Source organism: Ambystoma mexicanum, chromosome 2p (genome assembly GCF_040938575.1).
Source record: "Ambystoma mexicanum isolate Mex_15411 chromosome 2p, UKY_AmexF1_1, whole genome shotgun sequence".
NCBI lineage: Eukaryota > Metazoa > Chordata > Amphibia > Caudata > Ambystomatidae > Ambystoma > Ambystoma mexicanum.
In genome coordinates this window covers 1,278,524,636-1,278,542,049 of record NC_090923.1, presented here as the reverse complement: position 1 = coordinate 1,278,542,049, position 17,414 = coordinate 1,278,524,636, and the positions used below count along the sequence as shown (strand labels likewise).

The 17,414-nt window shown below is 44.4% G+C and overlaps 1 protein-coding gene across 4 annotated transcripts in view; it reads left to right on the top strand.

Annotated features, from left to right (window-relative positions):
• SNX29 (sorting nexin 29) overlaps positions 1-17,414 on the top strand; it is a 2,314,491-nt gene that overhangs the window by 1,462,108 nt on the left and 834,969 nt on the right. For all 4 annotated transcript variants that reach the window (XM_069645593.1, XM_069645591.1, XM_069645595.1 and 1 more), the window contains one exon: positions 8,651-8,767. In XM_069645593.1, coding sequence (XP_069501694.1) covers positions 8,651-8,767 — 117 coding nt within the window. The remainder of the gene's footprint in view (positions 1-8,650; positions 8,768-17,414) is intronic.

Below are 17,414 nucleotides of genomic sequence, written 5' to 3'. Positions count from 1 at the left end.
AAGGGGATAGATGTGAGGAAAGGAAGGAAGGGAGGGAGGGAGGGAGAGCGGGAGGTTAGTTATAGGGGAGAGAGGAGGAAGGAAAGAAAAGAGGGTGCTCAGTTACAAGGGGTAGATGAAAGGAAGGGAGTGGGAGGTCAGTTATGGAAGGAAGGCAGGCAGGAAGGAAGGAAGGCAGGCAGGCAGGCTTTGGTTGTCAGTTTATGACAAAGTGGGCGGGCTCCAGACTGCAGAAAGCCATCTTATTTAGGTATTGGGGTCATTGTTCCCCAGTTCTTTTTTGCAGACGTTCTCACCACACCACCCTGCTCGCCTCCTGCCAGTCGCTGGCCCCTTACTGCCCTTCCCCTGTCCTGCACCTCTCATTTCCTCAGTATTTTGCCCCTGTGTCTTTGTTGCTGCCTTTATGAGCTGCATCCATTTGTCGCACCGTGCTGTGCCCTTTAATGGAGAACACGACTGTGATCCCCACCCTGATTATATCAATATGGACCCATGGGTAACTCCTGATCACCCCTACTTTTTTTTAAAGGCCCCTTTCCCTTTTCTCACTTTTTTGTACACTTATGACCCCCGCTTGCTGGAACATGAACCCTACCTGCTCCCATCTTCAAACCTTGAAGCAGTGAAAAAGTGAGCCGCCTAATTGTGGCCATGGAAAGATGGCCTGGTCCCTCTTGTAGGTCCAGCCTCTCAATTTTCTGATCTCTGTAGATTTGATAAATGGGGTGGGAGCTGATGGTGCTTTACTTTGAAATGGTAGTTGTGATGAATCAGATGTGATTATCCCAGAAATTCTGGCCTGGAACCCTTTTCATGGTGGAGAAGGCAGACGCTTCCTGATCCTGACCCTGGGGATCGTGTTGTGCGGGAGGATCACATGAGAGGGGAACTGGTTAGGAAAACTGGGAGAACCCCTTTAATAACTTCCATAGAGACCCTGCACATTTAATGGCTTATTGTGAAATTCAGGTATATGCAGAAAAACGTAATCAGTACATTGGGGACTTCAAGTCCCACAATGCCTTAAGTAGTGGGACGAGGAAGAGGGAGTCAGAGGCACTAAACTGCAAGATGCATTCTAGTGGTGTCAATGACCCACACCTGAATGAGACTTTTGAATATATAAGACCCCCTCAGGTGCAGACCAGTAGAAGCAGAACCAGGATGTGGAGTAGTTGCAAAGGCTGCTGTTCACATTGGCAGCAGAAGAAGAATGCAAACGGAGACGCCAGAGCCAGCGCTATATTTGGAGTGGGTGACAGTCCTGAGAGGGTTTCCAAAGTTTTTGGCTTTAATTGCAGAGATTGTGCCACGAGTGTTACGCTCACCTGGTCTCTGCGGGGACGTTGGGGTACGGTTGGAGCCCTCCGTGGCTTCGATTCCCCGGTATCGGTTCTCTCCCCCAGCTGCAGCCAAGGATACTGCTCTGGATGCTGGTACTGGCCCTGCAAGAACACGAGAGGCAATGCGAACGGTGTGGGGGTATCGTAACTCCCCTTGCCCCTTTTGTGCGAAAAAGAGGTAAGTATGCTTTTACCCATATAAGCTCACCTGATATATAGTGAGTGCGAGCTCTCCGTCCTGCTTCTCATCAGCAGGGTTGCTTCAGGATGACCCAGTTGCTTCACTGGTCCATGGATGTGGCGGCCCAGGCCGGCTGTGACCGAACCACTTTGAAGGTAGGATTCTTTGTGATGATTATTGTTCATATAATTATTAATGTCTTGTCACATGATTTAAGTTTGTATTCTTAATGCCTCTTTCTCCCTTATAGATGATGGCGGCCTAGAGGAGCCGTTGCACCGGTGGAGGACTTGAGGTGTTCCCAAGAAGATGACAAGTTGGAACCCTAAGGTAAGCGCTAGATGCGATGGCGCGCGACCTTAACAAATGTCCCTATTAGGTTTCTAATAATCTTGTTTGTTCTTTCCTCCTGCAGGTATAGCCTGGCGGCGCTTGTGCCGTGCGCGGACCTGTCGGAGGGTGAAGGATGCCTGCGACCGCGACGAAGCTGACCGTGTAGAACTCCAGAGCTGGTGTCGGAGCTGAAGTTCAGGTAAGGCGCACAGCCGGTGGTGGTATTCCATGAGCCAGGTAAGTGCGTTCTGGTTGATCGCGGATGGAGTCACTGCGAGCAGGTAAAACACGCTTCAGCGATGATTCTGCCGATTCTGATGGAGAAAACAGGTAAGTTGTGCCTCCACAATGGTTTTGCTGACTCCGAAGGTAAGATGCTTTTCTGCAATGGTTTTGCTGGAAGAAACAGGTAAGAGGCTTCTCCGAGATGGTTTCGCTAGGAAGACCGGTAAGATGCTTCTCCGAGATGGTTTCGCTGGAAGACCGGTAAGATGCTTCACAGGCGGCGGTGAGCGTTACGCTTCTTGAGCAGAATAACGCAAAGTGTTGGCCTGCGGGCGGAGCAAGCTTAAATAGCCTGGTCCCGGCCACGCACCCTTGCTCTGCTAGATGGTGCCACCCTGCCACTCCCAAATAGTGCTGCACGTGCAGCTTCATGGATTCCTTTGGCCACCCCCGGCCGAGATGTACGTGGATGATTAATAGGAGATGGAATAACACGTGCCCAAGGGAAAAAGTGTGCAGAGCACACTTTCTTATGAGCCTGGTGCCAAAGGCGCCAGGACTGGGTCCAACTTGATCCTCTAGGGGATGTGAACTGAGGTTCCTTCCCAGTGGCCATGACAATGAGAAGCAAGGTTGTAAGAAAAGTTCCCCATGAGAGAGGCTCTCCTTATTGCGTGTTACATTCTGGTGGCCGGCGAGCACCGGAGTACATCAGGCACGAGGAAAGCTCCTTTACCGACCGATGCAAGCCACGGGAAACCAGCAAAAGCAGATTGCCATGCAGGAAGCAGCAGAGGAAGCATAGCAAGCAGTGGCAGCTAGTTGATCGGATGCGTGCGCCTGAACTGTTGCATTTACCATTGTCGGGTAATCCCGGTATGCTCTGTTTATGACCGTTTACAGACAAAGGAGGCGGGATTGTCATCCAAAACGTAGACCAATACAAAGGGATGGTGATGAACCAACTTAACGATGAGACAAACTACAAAAAACTCAAGAAAGTTCCCACACCAGAATTAAATCAAGAATCCAGGAAATCTTTCGGTATGCTCTTGAACATAACTGGATAACGGACAAGGAAGAACAATTCTTGAACACTTCGGAGGGCAGAATCCCAGCCTTTTATGCCCTCCGGAAGATACACAAAGATTTTGTCTCTAGTTGTAGGTCCATCTTAGAACCAGCTTAGAAATTTGTGGACCACTTCCTAAAACCACTTAGCCAACGCACCCCTACGTATCTGCGAGACACGATGTTAAGCTTTACCACCTATGAAAACACCAACTTTAAGAAGCATGAAGAAATCTTAGTGACCATGGACATCAAACGCCTGTATACCAGCATATCCCAATACGCAGCACTGGAATGTATATGGAATCATCTAACACACGATATGACCCAGAAACGGGTACCCGACAACCCAGTAGTAGAACTTCTGGAGCTAGCATTGACTCAGAACTTTTTTAAAATTTTGATGACATATTTTTCCAACAAAGCTGCGGGAACAGCGATGGGAGCAGCATTCTCCCCCGGTATGACTGTCATATAAATGACGGAATACGAACACACGTACGTTCTCAACACCACCAACCCATTTGTAGACAAAAGCACAAAATGGCGATGCTACATTGATGAAGTCATCTACATCTGGAAGGGAGACACAAGCACCCTCAATTACTTCTTCATCTGGATCAATTAATTCCCAGACTGAGGAAATCAAATTTACTCTTAAAAAGAGTAACTCTGAAATCAACTTCCTCGACCTGACAATTCAAGTACAAAATGAACAATTTACCTGTACTCTCTACAAAATAGAAACTGACAAATCTGAAGGATAACCTTCCCTACGGGCAGTTCCTGAGGGTAAGAAGGAACTGTGCAGAAAATGAACAATACAGCCACCATGCTTCGGCCTTACAAACCAGATTACAGGCGCGTGGGTACCCCAGAAAACTCCTCAAGAACACAAGAAAAAGAGTATTATGTACACCAAGAGAGACCCTACTCCAACCCAAAAACCATCAAACAGAAGACAACACCATCACATGCATCACAACATTTGGTTCCGACCACACCAAACATAAAGGGCTAATTAAAAAATTCTGGCCCCTGGTCCAGTTGACCTTTCCGGGTGAACCAATTCCAAGGATGGCGCTGAAACGCTCAAAAAATGGAAAGGAATTCCTAACACATGCTAGGATGAGCAAAAAGACTAAAGCAAAAAGACGCCAAGAACAGGACTGTTGAACTTAAGAGAGATTAGAGGACAACACCTGTGCAGTTCATGCACAGTGTGTAAATTTACAAGGAAAAGAAAATCATTCAAGGTGGAAGACAAAGAATGGGAACCTCAGCATTTCTCCAGTTGCAAAACCACTAACGTAATCTATGTTATAGAATGCCCCTGTGGGTTACGCTATAGAGGCCAGGCCCAGAGACAGGTAAACAAACGAATCAGGGACGCAGACCAAGAATTTGCTGTAAAACACACTCTGCTCCCCTTGTTTCCCATTACATAGAAAACCAACATGGCCCTGATGATATTCACTGGTGGGTGATAGACAGAGTAATGAATACCACAAATTCGATAAGTTCACTGAATTATAAAGACGCCCGGTGGATGTTCATACTCAAATCTACCACGATGGCCTTGAACGAAGCACAATCCACAGGGCCTTTAAGTTGAACGACCATTCCCTCTGCCCCACCTTAGCTCCCAAGTGGCCTAGGCTGACACAGACCTACCCTGCACACTCAAACTTGACTACGACATATATAAGAACACAGTTCCATCCCACTGCAACCTCTTGGGCTACACATCAATTATGTACCAAAAGGGACGCCCCCTCCCCTACCAGCAGGCTATGGGATTTCCATACAACAGAACACCATAAACGACGCCCTAAGGAAATCATTGACACATTAGCCTACCCTGCATACAGAAATGGGCAATGTAAGAGGAGATCTGACATGTACAGCATCAGGAACTTCATTACACATTGCGAGAAGGTCTGCCCCGTATACAGCACATCAGCTCGCCCATTCTTCTCCAGAAATTGCCTGGGAAGCCCCCCGGTGGATCAGCACACACATCCCCATCTCACTGGGGTCCACACAACTTGAATTCAAACCACATTAGGAACCCTCTAGAATTGTCCTAGCTCTGGCCCGTCCCTCAGTGATCCAGCACACATACCCTTACATTACTGAGGTCCACCCATTCCAATATCAACTACATTGGGAGTCTCGCCCGCACAGCACCACCACTATAGCCATGCACCAGAGGGTGCGGCAACTGGGCGAACTCAATACTCTATTTTGGATAGGCTCCGTTATTAACAGCAAAATCACTAGATTTGCCACCACAATGATCAAGCTGAAACTAGGTGTTTGACACAATTAATTTAGAACTGTGACCGAGAACCAGATACTAGTACCGCTCGATACCAAGAACGGAACATAAGCTGAAGGATCGGCCTGTTCAACCCAGCATGGGGAATCTTTTTGCCACATAAACACAGATTGAGTATGCAGTAACAATTAGGTAACAGACACAACAGTCGTCATAGCAATAGGATGCGACTGCGAGGGCGCTCTACTCTATGCGAGTAGAGACACTACCCATGTGAGACTGTGCAGCTTACAGCAACACAGCTCGAGCTGAAGACGTGGCAGTTCGCCAACCAGAACGCCACGGACGAACGCTGCATGTCTACATAGAGGCAGATTCTGGAACCAAGGTGAGGTATCCGCCTGAGAATAATGCCAACTGCACGTACTGCAGAGATCACATCGCACGGGCCTTATTTACCTTTATAATCACAACAACTAAACCCACCAGTACAGTCCGGCCATTATTGTAATAACTGGGTTCCCTTTCACTATCCAATATTGCAGGACTGCACAAGTTCACAGCGTAAACGGGAGACGCTGCGACAGCTGTACCCCCAAGGAAATACCTGAGTGACTCCCCGTGTCATAGGACCTATTAAGGTAAATTTCGCCACTTCACATGTTTGCCTACAAAAGCGACACTTATCCTCAAAAGCACACAACACTGTAGGTAAACAATATGGGCTTGCTGGTTACAACACAACAAAAGTAATTCTCTCCCCAACTGTTCGGTCCAGGGAGGCACCAATCAAAGATGTAAAATGGAATAATACATCATGAGGCAACGCTAGCCCGTGCCCTTTCCAGGTTTACATGGCAGGATCAGTGACAAGGTCAGTGATGCTCTGGCCTTGCACACAAGAGAATTAACTCTCTTGTTTTAATCTTTGTTTTTAACTTAGTCCTCACAGATAGTTTAGATTATCCATGTACTAATTGTTTGTTTTTGTATGTTCCTCCTCTAGGGAGACCCGATCTATGGCCCAGAAGAAGGCATTGCCATCCTAAGCCGAAAAGTCAAAAGACACAGCACAATGGGTGCATTTTAGACCTTTTAAGATCAAGAGCATTATTCCCTGGCGTAGACCTAAGATTTGGTCACTTTTTTGTCCGGCACTCGACCCCTATGAGGGCAGGATAAAGGATACACACTAACCACAAACTAAATCACCCACTCGAACAAAAATACCTTTAAAAACCCAGAAATCAGACTAGGAAGTGACACTGATAGTTGTCGTTAGATTCATTCAACTTAGTTTATCAGTCACAGTGTGATTTGTAAAATGTGACCTCTATTTTGTGTATCGTCATACAAGGAAATGACGTTGTATATTTGAATTTTGTATGCACATTGATTTGAACAAGAGCTTTTAACTCATGGAAAATATTACGTACGTTGAATATATGTTTGTCTATGTATTCTTATATGCACTAATTGCAAAGAAAAATGTATTGAATTTGATTGCTAGCTAATTAATTGCTGATAAATGCTTTTTGTGGAGAACTGCACTTGCTTTTGCATGCTTTATTGAGCAAAGACAGTGACATCTCTGATGAGGATAGTAAAGGGCAGATTGTTGACAGCCCTGTAATCAAAAATGTACAGACGAATTAGAGAAAATGTACAGGAGCTGTTTTAAGTCACTACAAATATATGTGGCAGGGCGCCTTCATGTCTCATACCGTTTATGACCGCTGGCTACAAGAATCAATTTTGAATACCAAACTAATTTAAAGAAGTCAAATTGGCATAATGGGAACTTTGTAAGCTGACGTGAAAATAAATGTTACAATAATTGTTGTCAAGGCCAATGGTATTCTCAAGTCAATGAACGGGCAATACTAAAGCACACTAATTATATCCATTATTGCAAAAGTCAGGAAGAGGCAGTGGTTGAAGTGTATGAAAAGAAGTAGTGAAACTGTGTACCCTGCTGGCCTCCCCGCTTCCCACAAACCCCACCGTAATGCCCCCTCCCATGCACAATACAAACCCCCAAACAAATGCACCTGCTGTTTAAAGTAACTTTCAGTGCAGTGCACGCTTCAACTGCTTCCTACACTTTTGTTTTAAAACAAAACGATTCCAGAATGGTTTCTTTTTATCATACAAGTATAGGAACAGTAAAACGGAATCTTAAAAGGTATAGGAGCACTGCTCCCAACCGCTCCCATCCACTTCCACCACTGGGAAGAGGCAGTAGTTGAGCAGGATGTCAACAAGCATTGCCACAGCCAAAGACGGGCAAGTGTAATAAAGGAACATTGCCAACAGTTGTTTGATATAAAAGTGGAAAAACAAGAGTGACAGGAGAACCTCCCTTCTGGTAGAAACTATCAAGGAGCAGAGGAGAATAACCTTCATTGCTTGTGGCAAATACAACAGTGAAATAAACAGCACTAATGAGTCTCATGTCTTCCCAAAAGAAGTTGTGAATTTCGATGTTGATTGAAGGTGAAATACTTTTCTGAAAAAGGTTTGAAGTAAGCCTCACCACAGAGTACTTGTAGTAGTGTTGGAAGCTTTTGTCCTGGCAGGCGAGTGAACCAAGATAGGGACCTTTTAGTGGTAGTGCTGGCAGGTTAGTGAACCAGGAAGACATTATTGAAGTACTTCATTGTGGTTGAAGGCTGTGGAGAAGTAGAAGTATCAAGACCACTGAAGTGTTTCATACATTTTGTTGGAATCATCCTGACAGAACATTATTGTTGATACAGAAGAATTATTTCATTTTATGTGTTCTATTAAGACGTTCTGTTGAACTTTTGTCTATACTTGAAGAGATAAAGACTTCATCTGATTGAACATTTTGGTTAAGAAGTCCAGATGGAAGACTTTTTGGAGTAAGACGAACTCCATGATTACAACTTGCTACAAAAATGAACTTTATTATTTGAGCTTTGGATTGAAAATCCTGCTATGAATCTATCTGGGGAAGGGGATCCAACCCATGTGACATGGATATATAGTTGTTAGGTTTAAGTTGAGTATAACTATTATTTTTGTTGGATTAGAATGGCCATTGATTACCTTTATGAGTTTGATAATTATTCATGTTCAATAATATTATATATGTCTCTTTTATACTCAATGGTTCTTCATACCATCAACATTTATTACCTACCTTTATCCTAATTCATCGGTTTTCCATCTATTTCTTTGGTTATTCAGGTTGCTGAAATGCATGGAGAGCTAATAGAGTTCAACGATAGACTGCATCGTTCTCTGATGGCTAAAGAGGCCCTTGTGTCGCATATGAGGCAGGAACTCATTGATCTAAGAGGGCCGGTAAGTGCTTGCGTTTTGATGATCGTTTAATATAAGCTTCTTGGTGTACTTTCTGAAAGTATTTCCTGTTAAGTGTCGATTATTAGCCCCTTAAGTGCTGAGGGTGTATATTGTTGTCCTAATTTCCATGGGAAATCTTGAAGTCCCTCATAGATATTATTTTATTCTCTTCATTTTCTTTTTTTTATCTGCATATTTTCAATTTTAACATACTTGCAACGTGCAGTTTTAGTTGGGAAAGGAATTTTTGTTGCCTTTACACTTTGCTTTACACGAGAAATATGTATTCTAAAGAACACCAAAAATGGTCATTTAATTCTTCTCAATTCTCACCGCAGACTCACAAAAAGCAGTACTTAATGGGCACACATTACAAGATACAGAAGAATAAGCTTTGCTGCTTCACAGACATTTTTTCAAAATACAAGCTGAACGAAAATACCTAGGCTCAATAGCTTTCAATGTGGGTTGCACACCCTAATGTCCAATATGTGGTTAATTTCCTCAGTCATAAACTCTTGAGTTTTTGTTGACATTTTATACTTGTTCAAAAAGATTATGATCAAAACCAACGGTTCAGTTTCTTATAGTTTCTCAGTTTCTTTGGATTCAAAGACTCTGTTCTTAACTGGCTTTCCTCTTACCTCTCCTCCCGCTCATTTACTGTTTCCTGGGGAGGTCGCTCCTCTCCTTCCCAGCCTCTGGTTTATGGAGTACCCCAAGGCTCGGTACTTGGCCCTTTCCTTTTCTCACTCTATACCTCCCTCCTCACCCAAGTTATCTCCTCATTTGGCATTTCTCACAATTTCTACGCCGATGATACTCAACTCTTCCTCTCCTTCTCTACTGACCTCCATCTTAAACTCTTCTCCTGTTCTCACTTCCTTACCCTTAACACTGATAAAACAGAAGTTATTTTCTTCCCCTCCAACTCTCTTCCCCCTCCCTTCATTCATTTTCCCCCTTCTAATATCCCCATCTCTGACCATGCTCGCAACCTAGGCATCCACTTTGACTCCTCTCACCTTTTCCCATCACATCTCTCTCACGTCTCGTGCCCGTCGCTTCCACCTCTTCAATATTCGCAAAGTCCGCCCCTCTCTCACTTTCCATGCTACTAAACTCTTGATCTCCTCCCTTATCGTCTCTCGCCTCTTTGTCATGATCTCTGCTTCCAAAAGATCAGGACTTGCCTATAACCCCGGTTCCGAGTGCCAGCCAGTCCCAATTGGGACCTTTTGGACCCTGTCCTGGCGCCAGTGGCACCAGGCTCATAAAGATGCCCAGTCCCAGCGCTGGAAGCGCCGGGCTCATAATGCTTGGGTGGACCTACCTGCAGCAGACCATGCTGCTTACTTACCTGCCAGTTGAACCCCTGATCCTCTTCTGTTTGGGACTACTTTTCCTGTTGGGTGGGGCAGGAGCCACTCCCTAGGTTCAGAACACTGGAACTCTTTCTTAAAGCAGGAACTCTTTTCTTAGGCGTGGCTGTGGAAGGAGACACCTAAGCACTACAGCAGGCTATTTAAACCACACCCGATGGATGAATCTTGCTTTGCGTTATTCTGCATTCTCTGCAGCAGAACGCTCATCGTGTCTTCTGCTTCTGATCCTGGGCCTAAGGGAACAGAGGCTTACCATCCTGGAATCCAGTCTTCAGCAGCACCTGTAAAGACAAAGAAAGAACAGGTTAGCACTACGGTCTTCAGTGGCAGCACATCTCTTACCTGGTCCATCGGCTGTCACGAACGCCTCGCGCTGCATTCCGGCATCTGAAAGACAAAGGCTTACCTACTCTTCGCATGCTCCGGAGGTCTTCGCACTGCATTCCGGCATCTGAAAGACAAAAGCTTACGAGCTCTTCGCACGCTCCGGAGGCCTTCGGCGCTGCATCCCGCATCTGAAAGACAAAGAAGGTGCGTTTAAAGACATTGGGCAACTTTATTACTCACGTGCCATTACTCCTTCCCACGCCGAATCCAGTGGGTATTCCAGCACCCTTCAGCTTCTCTAAAGCTCCGAACTTGTACCTGCAAGATAAAAGGGACAGTTAGTGCGCATCGTGAAGCAGGCTACAAGCGCTTACTTACGTGCTTCCAGGCATTCTATTCCTCACGCGGGTTCGATCCTCAACTCTCATCAGCCCGCCATCCGCCATCGCCGGAACCCTGCAAAACAAGAGATATCATTACAAAAGACTTTTAAGACATTTGAAGTGCCCAGAACTTACCGTTTGTGCAGTTAACGACGGACAGCAGTCCTCTGAGGTCAAGAGGCCTGCACCCTTATCCAGTGAAGAAACTGGTTACGGCACCCTGCCCCGAGACAGATGGAGAGCTCGGCGTTCACTTACCTAAGGTGAGGGTGTTAACCTTTGGGGTTCTACAGGAGAAGAGAAAGGGAAGAGGAGAGAGGCACCCAATAACCCCAGTTCATTAATCCCATATTTTCTATCTGCAGACATCTTACTCTTCGAGTCAGACATACAGTGCACAGAGGTCCAGCCCAAAGAGCCAACCGTGTGTTACACATCACCTTTGAAGATACGGCATTCACCCAGTCAAGACCGGCGCCTCTGCGGGAATCAGGTGAGCGTTACACTCTTCTACTGCTCCTCCTTACTCTTTGGACTTCCTACTACTCACCTTGCCCCCCTTAAATCTCTCTACCACTCTGCCGTCCGCACCCTCTGTCTCCTCTCCCCCGAGACTCCATCTCTGCTTCCCTTTCCTCCCTAGGCTGGCTTCCCTTTCACTCCCATCTCAAATTTCAATTTCTCTGCCTAGTCTTTAAATCTCTCCACGGTCTTGATCCCCCTTATCTCACCCACCTCCTCTTGTTCTACACTCCCTCCCGCTCCCTTCGCTTAGCCGACCACTTCCTTCTCACTGTTCCTCCTTCCCCTTGTGCCTCATCCCGTTTCCGCTCCTTCCACCTCCTAGCCCCCCTACACTGGAACTCCTTACCTCTCTCACTCTGCTCTATTTCCACCTTTTCCTCATTCCGAACTTCCCTCAAATCTCTCCTCCTCCATTCCCTGCCTTGAAACCCCCCCTTCCTATTCCCCTCCCTCCTTGCCTTATCTCCTTGATCTTCTACCTACCCCTCAAATTCCCCCCAATCTCTCCCCTCTCCCCTTCCTTTCCCTTCCCCCTCTTCCCCTCCCCCCTCTCCCTCTCATTTCTACTGCACTCCTTCTTCTCTCCTCCACCTAATTGCTCTACTTATTGTTTTGTTGGCCTGATTCTCAATTTGTTGCTTCTACTGTTACTGTTATAATATTATTATCTCATGTATCCTGTTGTTATAATGTGCAGCGCTTTGGTGTAAAGCGGTATATAAACAAAAAATAAATACAAATTATGTCTTTTAATTTCTCAAAATGATTGTGCAGATGCTTGGTCAGACCAATGCATTTCGGACCATATTGGTCATTCTTCAGGGTCTTTATTTATCATCTGATAACAGACATTCAATACTATGCAAATTTCATCACCATATCCAATTACATGATGAACCACACCATTGCATTGTCAGCATGAGTTAGCAATACCACCATAACAATAGGCCACATGACAAACATACATAAAACACAAAATATGAAATGAAAAAAGAAATGCTAGGCATCATATCCTAATTTCAAAACTCACTCTTTGCTTATTATGCTTATTGCTTGAGTGTTTATTTTTTCGATTAGAACCTTTTAACAAAAATAGGATGCAAATGCCATAAATGTGCTTCAAATACTCGTTCTAAAATGAGGCTGTGGGGTCAATAAGCTTGTGTATGAACAATGTGTATGGACTTTTATGCTTTTTATAGATAACACCCATACGAGGTGAAGAACCTGTGTAGAGCGGTCCAGATAAGTAACAATAACCTGCAATTCGGGCACACGAAATGTGGCACAGAATGCTGCTTACCGTTGCGTAACACTTTATTCGATCATGGGAACGATTTAAAAAGTGTACTCGATCGTGCGCTGCAGTTCGAAACAGCAGCTCTTGCGGCGCTGCTGAGCAGAAAAACAACAGGGTTGCCATGGAGAGAACTAAAACGAGTGTGCGCAGAAGCTCTACCACACCAAAAAGCTGGCAGCCATCTTAAACATGTGTAAAAGAAGTATTGAAGCGTTGGCGCTAGTCGTTAGGCAACGGTAAGCAGCATCCTAGTACTACTTATATAGGCACACTGTGCTTCCTGACTTTGAAACTCAATTCATATATGTTTATCACACAGATCATGAGCGAGACACGCCACTGCACACAATACGTGCACCCGAATTGCAGGTTAGTCTTACGTATATGGTCCATCAGGACCTCTCTACACCGGGTCATCACCTTGCATGGGTGTTATCTATAAACAGCATAAAAGTCCATGCGCATAGTTTTTTTTTTATAAAACATTTTATTGGTTTTTAGCAAAGTGGTGGAGGTTACACATTGAACCTTACATCATACATGCCAACATTCAGATGCACTTGGGAGGGAGATTTCTACAGGGAAATAGGGAGATGCATATTTCCCCATAGGAATACATTGAGGCACAGTTATTTTAGGGGCGAGACTGTGAAAAATAGCAATATTTTTAACCTCAAATTCGGGAGTCTCCCGCCTAAATCGGGAGGGTTGGCATGTATGCCTTACATGGTAAACAAACCAACAAAAAAACAAAGCCAAAAACAAGCAGATCCAAAAACTTCCCAATTATACTTTGTGCCGTGCTTCCTGCATCCATTCAACCTGTACTCGGTTTTATACAGTGTTTATTAAATTATTGTGCATCTTCCCATTTGTGCCAAATCTTATTTGTTTTCCCAGGGCACCCGCTGGCTGTTTAAATATGCTGTTCCATTGACATACACATATTCACATCTGTCACACATTGTGTAAAATGCGGGGCTACATTACACCCCCACAGCTTTGCTATGTTACATTTGATTATTGCTGTGGTTGTGGAGAGAAACATTTTCTCAAAACGCATCAATTCCCCTTCTTCCTCAATGCCCAGTAGCATTAGCCTAGGGTCCCTGGGGATAATGCGGCCTAGGACCGCCAACAGCTTGTCACAACACCGTTGCCAGTATACCCGAATTCTGGGGCATTCCTACAATATATGTAAAAAGGTTCAGTGTAAACATTTAGGGTAAGATCATCGGTTCCAACGATATAGCAATACACATGGTTAATATACTCTGTGCAAGACTTTCAATTGTATAAGCTGGAGTCTGGCAGAGATTGCAGTTTCTCGTGGATACATCAGTACTGTTACCCAGTCTTCAGGTAGTATTGGGCCAACATCCCCCTCCCATTTAAGTTTTAGATTACTCAATTCAGTCGTAGCAAAGGAGGCTATAATGTTATACAGGACAGAAGTGACTTTGCTGGTTTACTTGATCGAGTACTATGTTCCGTTCTAGCGGTGTGCAGTCCGGCATGTCGGATAGTAGGGGGAGATGTGTTTGCAGAGCATGCATTAATTGGGTGTGATGATATCGCTCAGTGTCGTGAAGGCCAAAACGGGCAGTTAAGTCCTCAAAGGGTGCTATTTTGTCATTCACAATCACCTCCCCAATTTTAGTTATTCGCAGCGGGGTCCGCCTAGGCTACGTCGGTAGTTTGCTCATTTCAGGAAGGTTACCGTTTACCTACAGTGCCTCCACCTGTGTAATCTTTTTGTCCCAGCCTATATGTTTGTGCGAGTCGCCATTGTGTGCTGGGGCCCAGGTCTTAGTTTCTGATAAAGGCGCTGCTTTTATCATTCCAGGGTGGAATCTCCCCTGCAAAGCTGCAATCTCTCCCCGGATATAGGGTAAGTCTCTGTTGCCATGCAACATATCATTGATCACTGCCATCTGGCTCGCCCAGTACTAGGATTGTAAGTGTGGTAGTCCAATACCGCCCTCCCATATGGAACGCTGGAGTGTCTGTAATTCTATTCGCGCATGCCCCCCGCCCCATCGAAGTGTTCTGAGGTTACTATTGATTTTGTGGAATTCGAGATCTGGTATGTGGAGTGGGGCATTCTGCAGGATATATAGAAAGCGCGGCATGGCCAACATTTTAAATAGCGCTGCTCTCCCCAATACTGTCAGCGGGATACAATCCAGTGTCGGACATGTGTTATGAATCTCTCTGTAATCGGATGCAAATTCCTGGCAATATATTCCAATAAGTCCGTAGTAATCTGGATTCCCAGGTAGCAGAAATGCTCTTTTTCGATATGGTGCGGGCAGGCTGCCCGGATGGCGGCCTCCGCACCTGTAACCGGTAAAAGGATAGATTTGGACAAGTTGACTTGCAGTCCACTGAAGGACCCATACTGTTCCAGCAGCTCCATCACCACGGAACAGGAGCGGACCGGATCCCCTAGGTAGGTCACCGGATTACTAGTAGGTCATCGGCATATAGTGAGACCCTATCTTCCACACCCTTACGCCAACAGAATCCTTTCCATGCGCATTGTTCATACACAAGCTTATTACTCCACAACCTCACTTTAGAACGAGTATTTTAAGCTCATTTATGGCATTTGCATCCTATTTTTGTTAAAAGGTTCTAATCAAAAAAATAAACACTCAAGCAATAAGCATAATAAGCAAAGAGTGAGTTTTAAAATTAGGATATGATGGCTAGCATTTCATTTATGTTTCTATCCCCTTTAATTATCTCTTATTTTCGGTTTATTATTTTTAATCTCTGATTTCTCTTATATGTTTGTATTTCACTTAATTTTTTGTGTTTTTGTGTTCTTGTTTTCTCATATGTTGTGTTTTGTGAATGTTTGTCATGTGGCCTATTGTTATGGTGGTATTGCTAACTCATGCTGACAATGTAATGGTGTGTTTCATCATGCACTTGGATATGTTGATTGAATTTGCATATTATTGACTGTCTGTTATCAGATGATAAAGACTCTGAAGAAGGTCCAATATGGTCTGAAATGCATTGGTCTGACACAGCATCTGCACAATCATTTTGAGAAATTAAAAGATATAAGAAACTGAACCGTTGGTTTTGGTCATCCTTTTTTTTAAACAAGTAAAAAATCTCAACATAAACTCAAGAGTTTACGAATGAGGAAATTAACTACATAGTGGGCGTTAGGGTATGGAACCCACACAAAGGCTATTTAGCCTAGGTCTTTTCGTTCAGCTTCACAATTTCGAGTGCACAGTACAGAGGCACTATGTTGTGGGTCTGCACCCAACTCGCATGTTATAACTATTAGTTTTTGACAGAACAAATCGGAAGCACAATAATCGAAATACGCTGTGCCTGCTCTGGATTTGAAGATAACTTTTTTCAAAATACATACATGGAGAAAATTATTTTTCTTTAATGTCTTTCACAAATTTATTCATGGGTCTGAAATGTGGAAAGTTAAGTGTATGGGTGTTCCATTAAAGTGAGGAGAAGATTGTCTGGATGGACCACTGGTGTTCTATGTTATACTGACTTTCAGAGCATTTACCAGACATTAAAAAGTAAAGAGCATGCTCCTTTTGTACTTAAATATCTTCGTAATTGTTTGTGAGGTGGAAACTTTGTTAAAACACAAGCGTTTTACAAGCATTGTCAACGTCAACAGTTTGAATGGGCGCCTGCCAGGCAGGGCCATTGAATGCCAAGATTCTTCCAAAATGTACCAACTGTTGTCATCCCACAGCAAACAAGTGCCATGATTTGCTATGTATTGCTTTTATTTCTTTTAAATACCTGTATCATATGGCACATTATGTGCCATGTATTGCTGTCTTATATCATGCAATCCCACCATATGCTCAATGACTGATGATATTGCAATTATTGCCATTAAAAGTCTGATACTCACTCCATAGTAAACACAATTGCCTGTTGAGTTTTCATGTGCATCACAAAGTGTGTGTAGTATTGTAGAATGACTGTCTCGCAACTTTATACAGCATGGACTCTCAATTGCTCAAACCATTGCATGAAATTTGAAATGTGTACAAAGGTTAAGACGATTTGCTCACCAAGTTAAAATGGGAGACACAGACTTCTCAATTGCAACAGAAAACTTCTATGAAACTTGCTACCATCAATGACAATTTCATCTTTTGTGGACACCTTAACAGATAGCTGTTTCTCCAGTAAACAACTTTCATAATTGCTTAATGAGCAGTCTAAAGATACCTGCTGTCCTAAAGAATGACCTTTTATAGTGGTACTGTGGCGATTCTAGGGAATTCGTCCCTTCTCTCCAAGGGGAGCCTTCCTCTTTAAGGATAGGGAGATGAGCTCGCTCTTCAAAACCCTCGCTAGGGGTCTTGGCAAGTGGGACCCCACTGTGAGAGACTCCTCCTTTGGGGACCAGGACTCCTGTTACACTGAGTTACTTCCCAAGCCATTCCCTGTGATGGCATATATGGGATGAACCAATGTGCAAAACCCAGTCACCTTTAGAAGATTAACTGAAGATGAACATAAAGTATGTCATTATCCGCAAGAGAAAGAATCTGTCACTTTAAGGAAAAACCTCCATTTGACTGCAACAAGGAGGCTGAAAATTGAGGCCTTGCAGAACAAGGACGAACGAGAGTGACGTGCCGGATTCAGAGCCCGCAAAGTTCAGAACTGGAGAGAGAAGAGAGAGGAGAGAGAGGTGAGAGAGGAGAGAGAAGCGA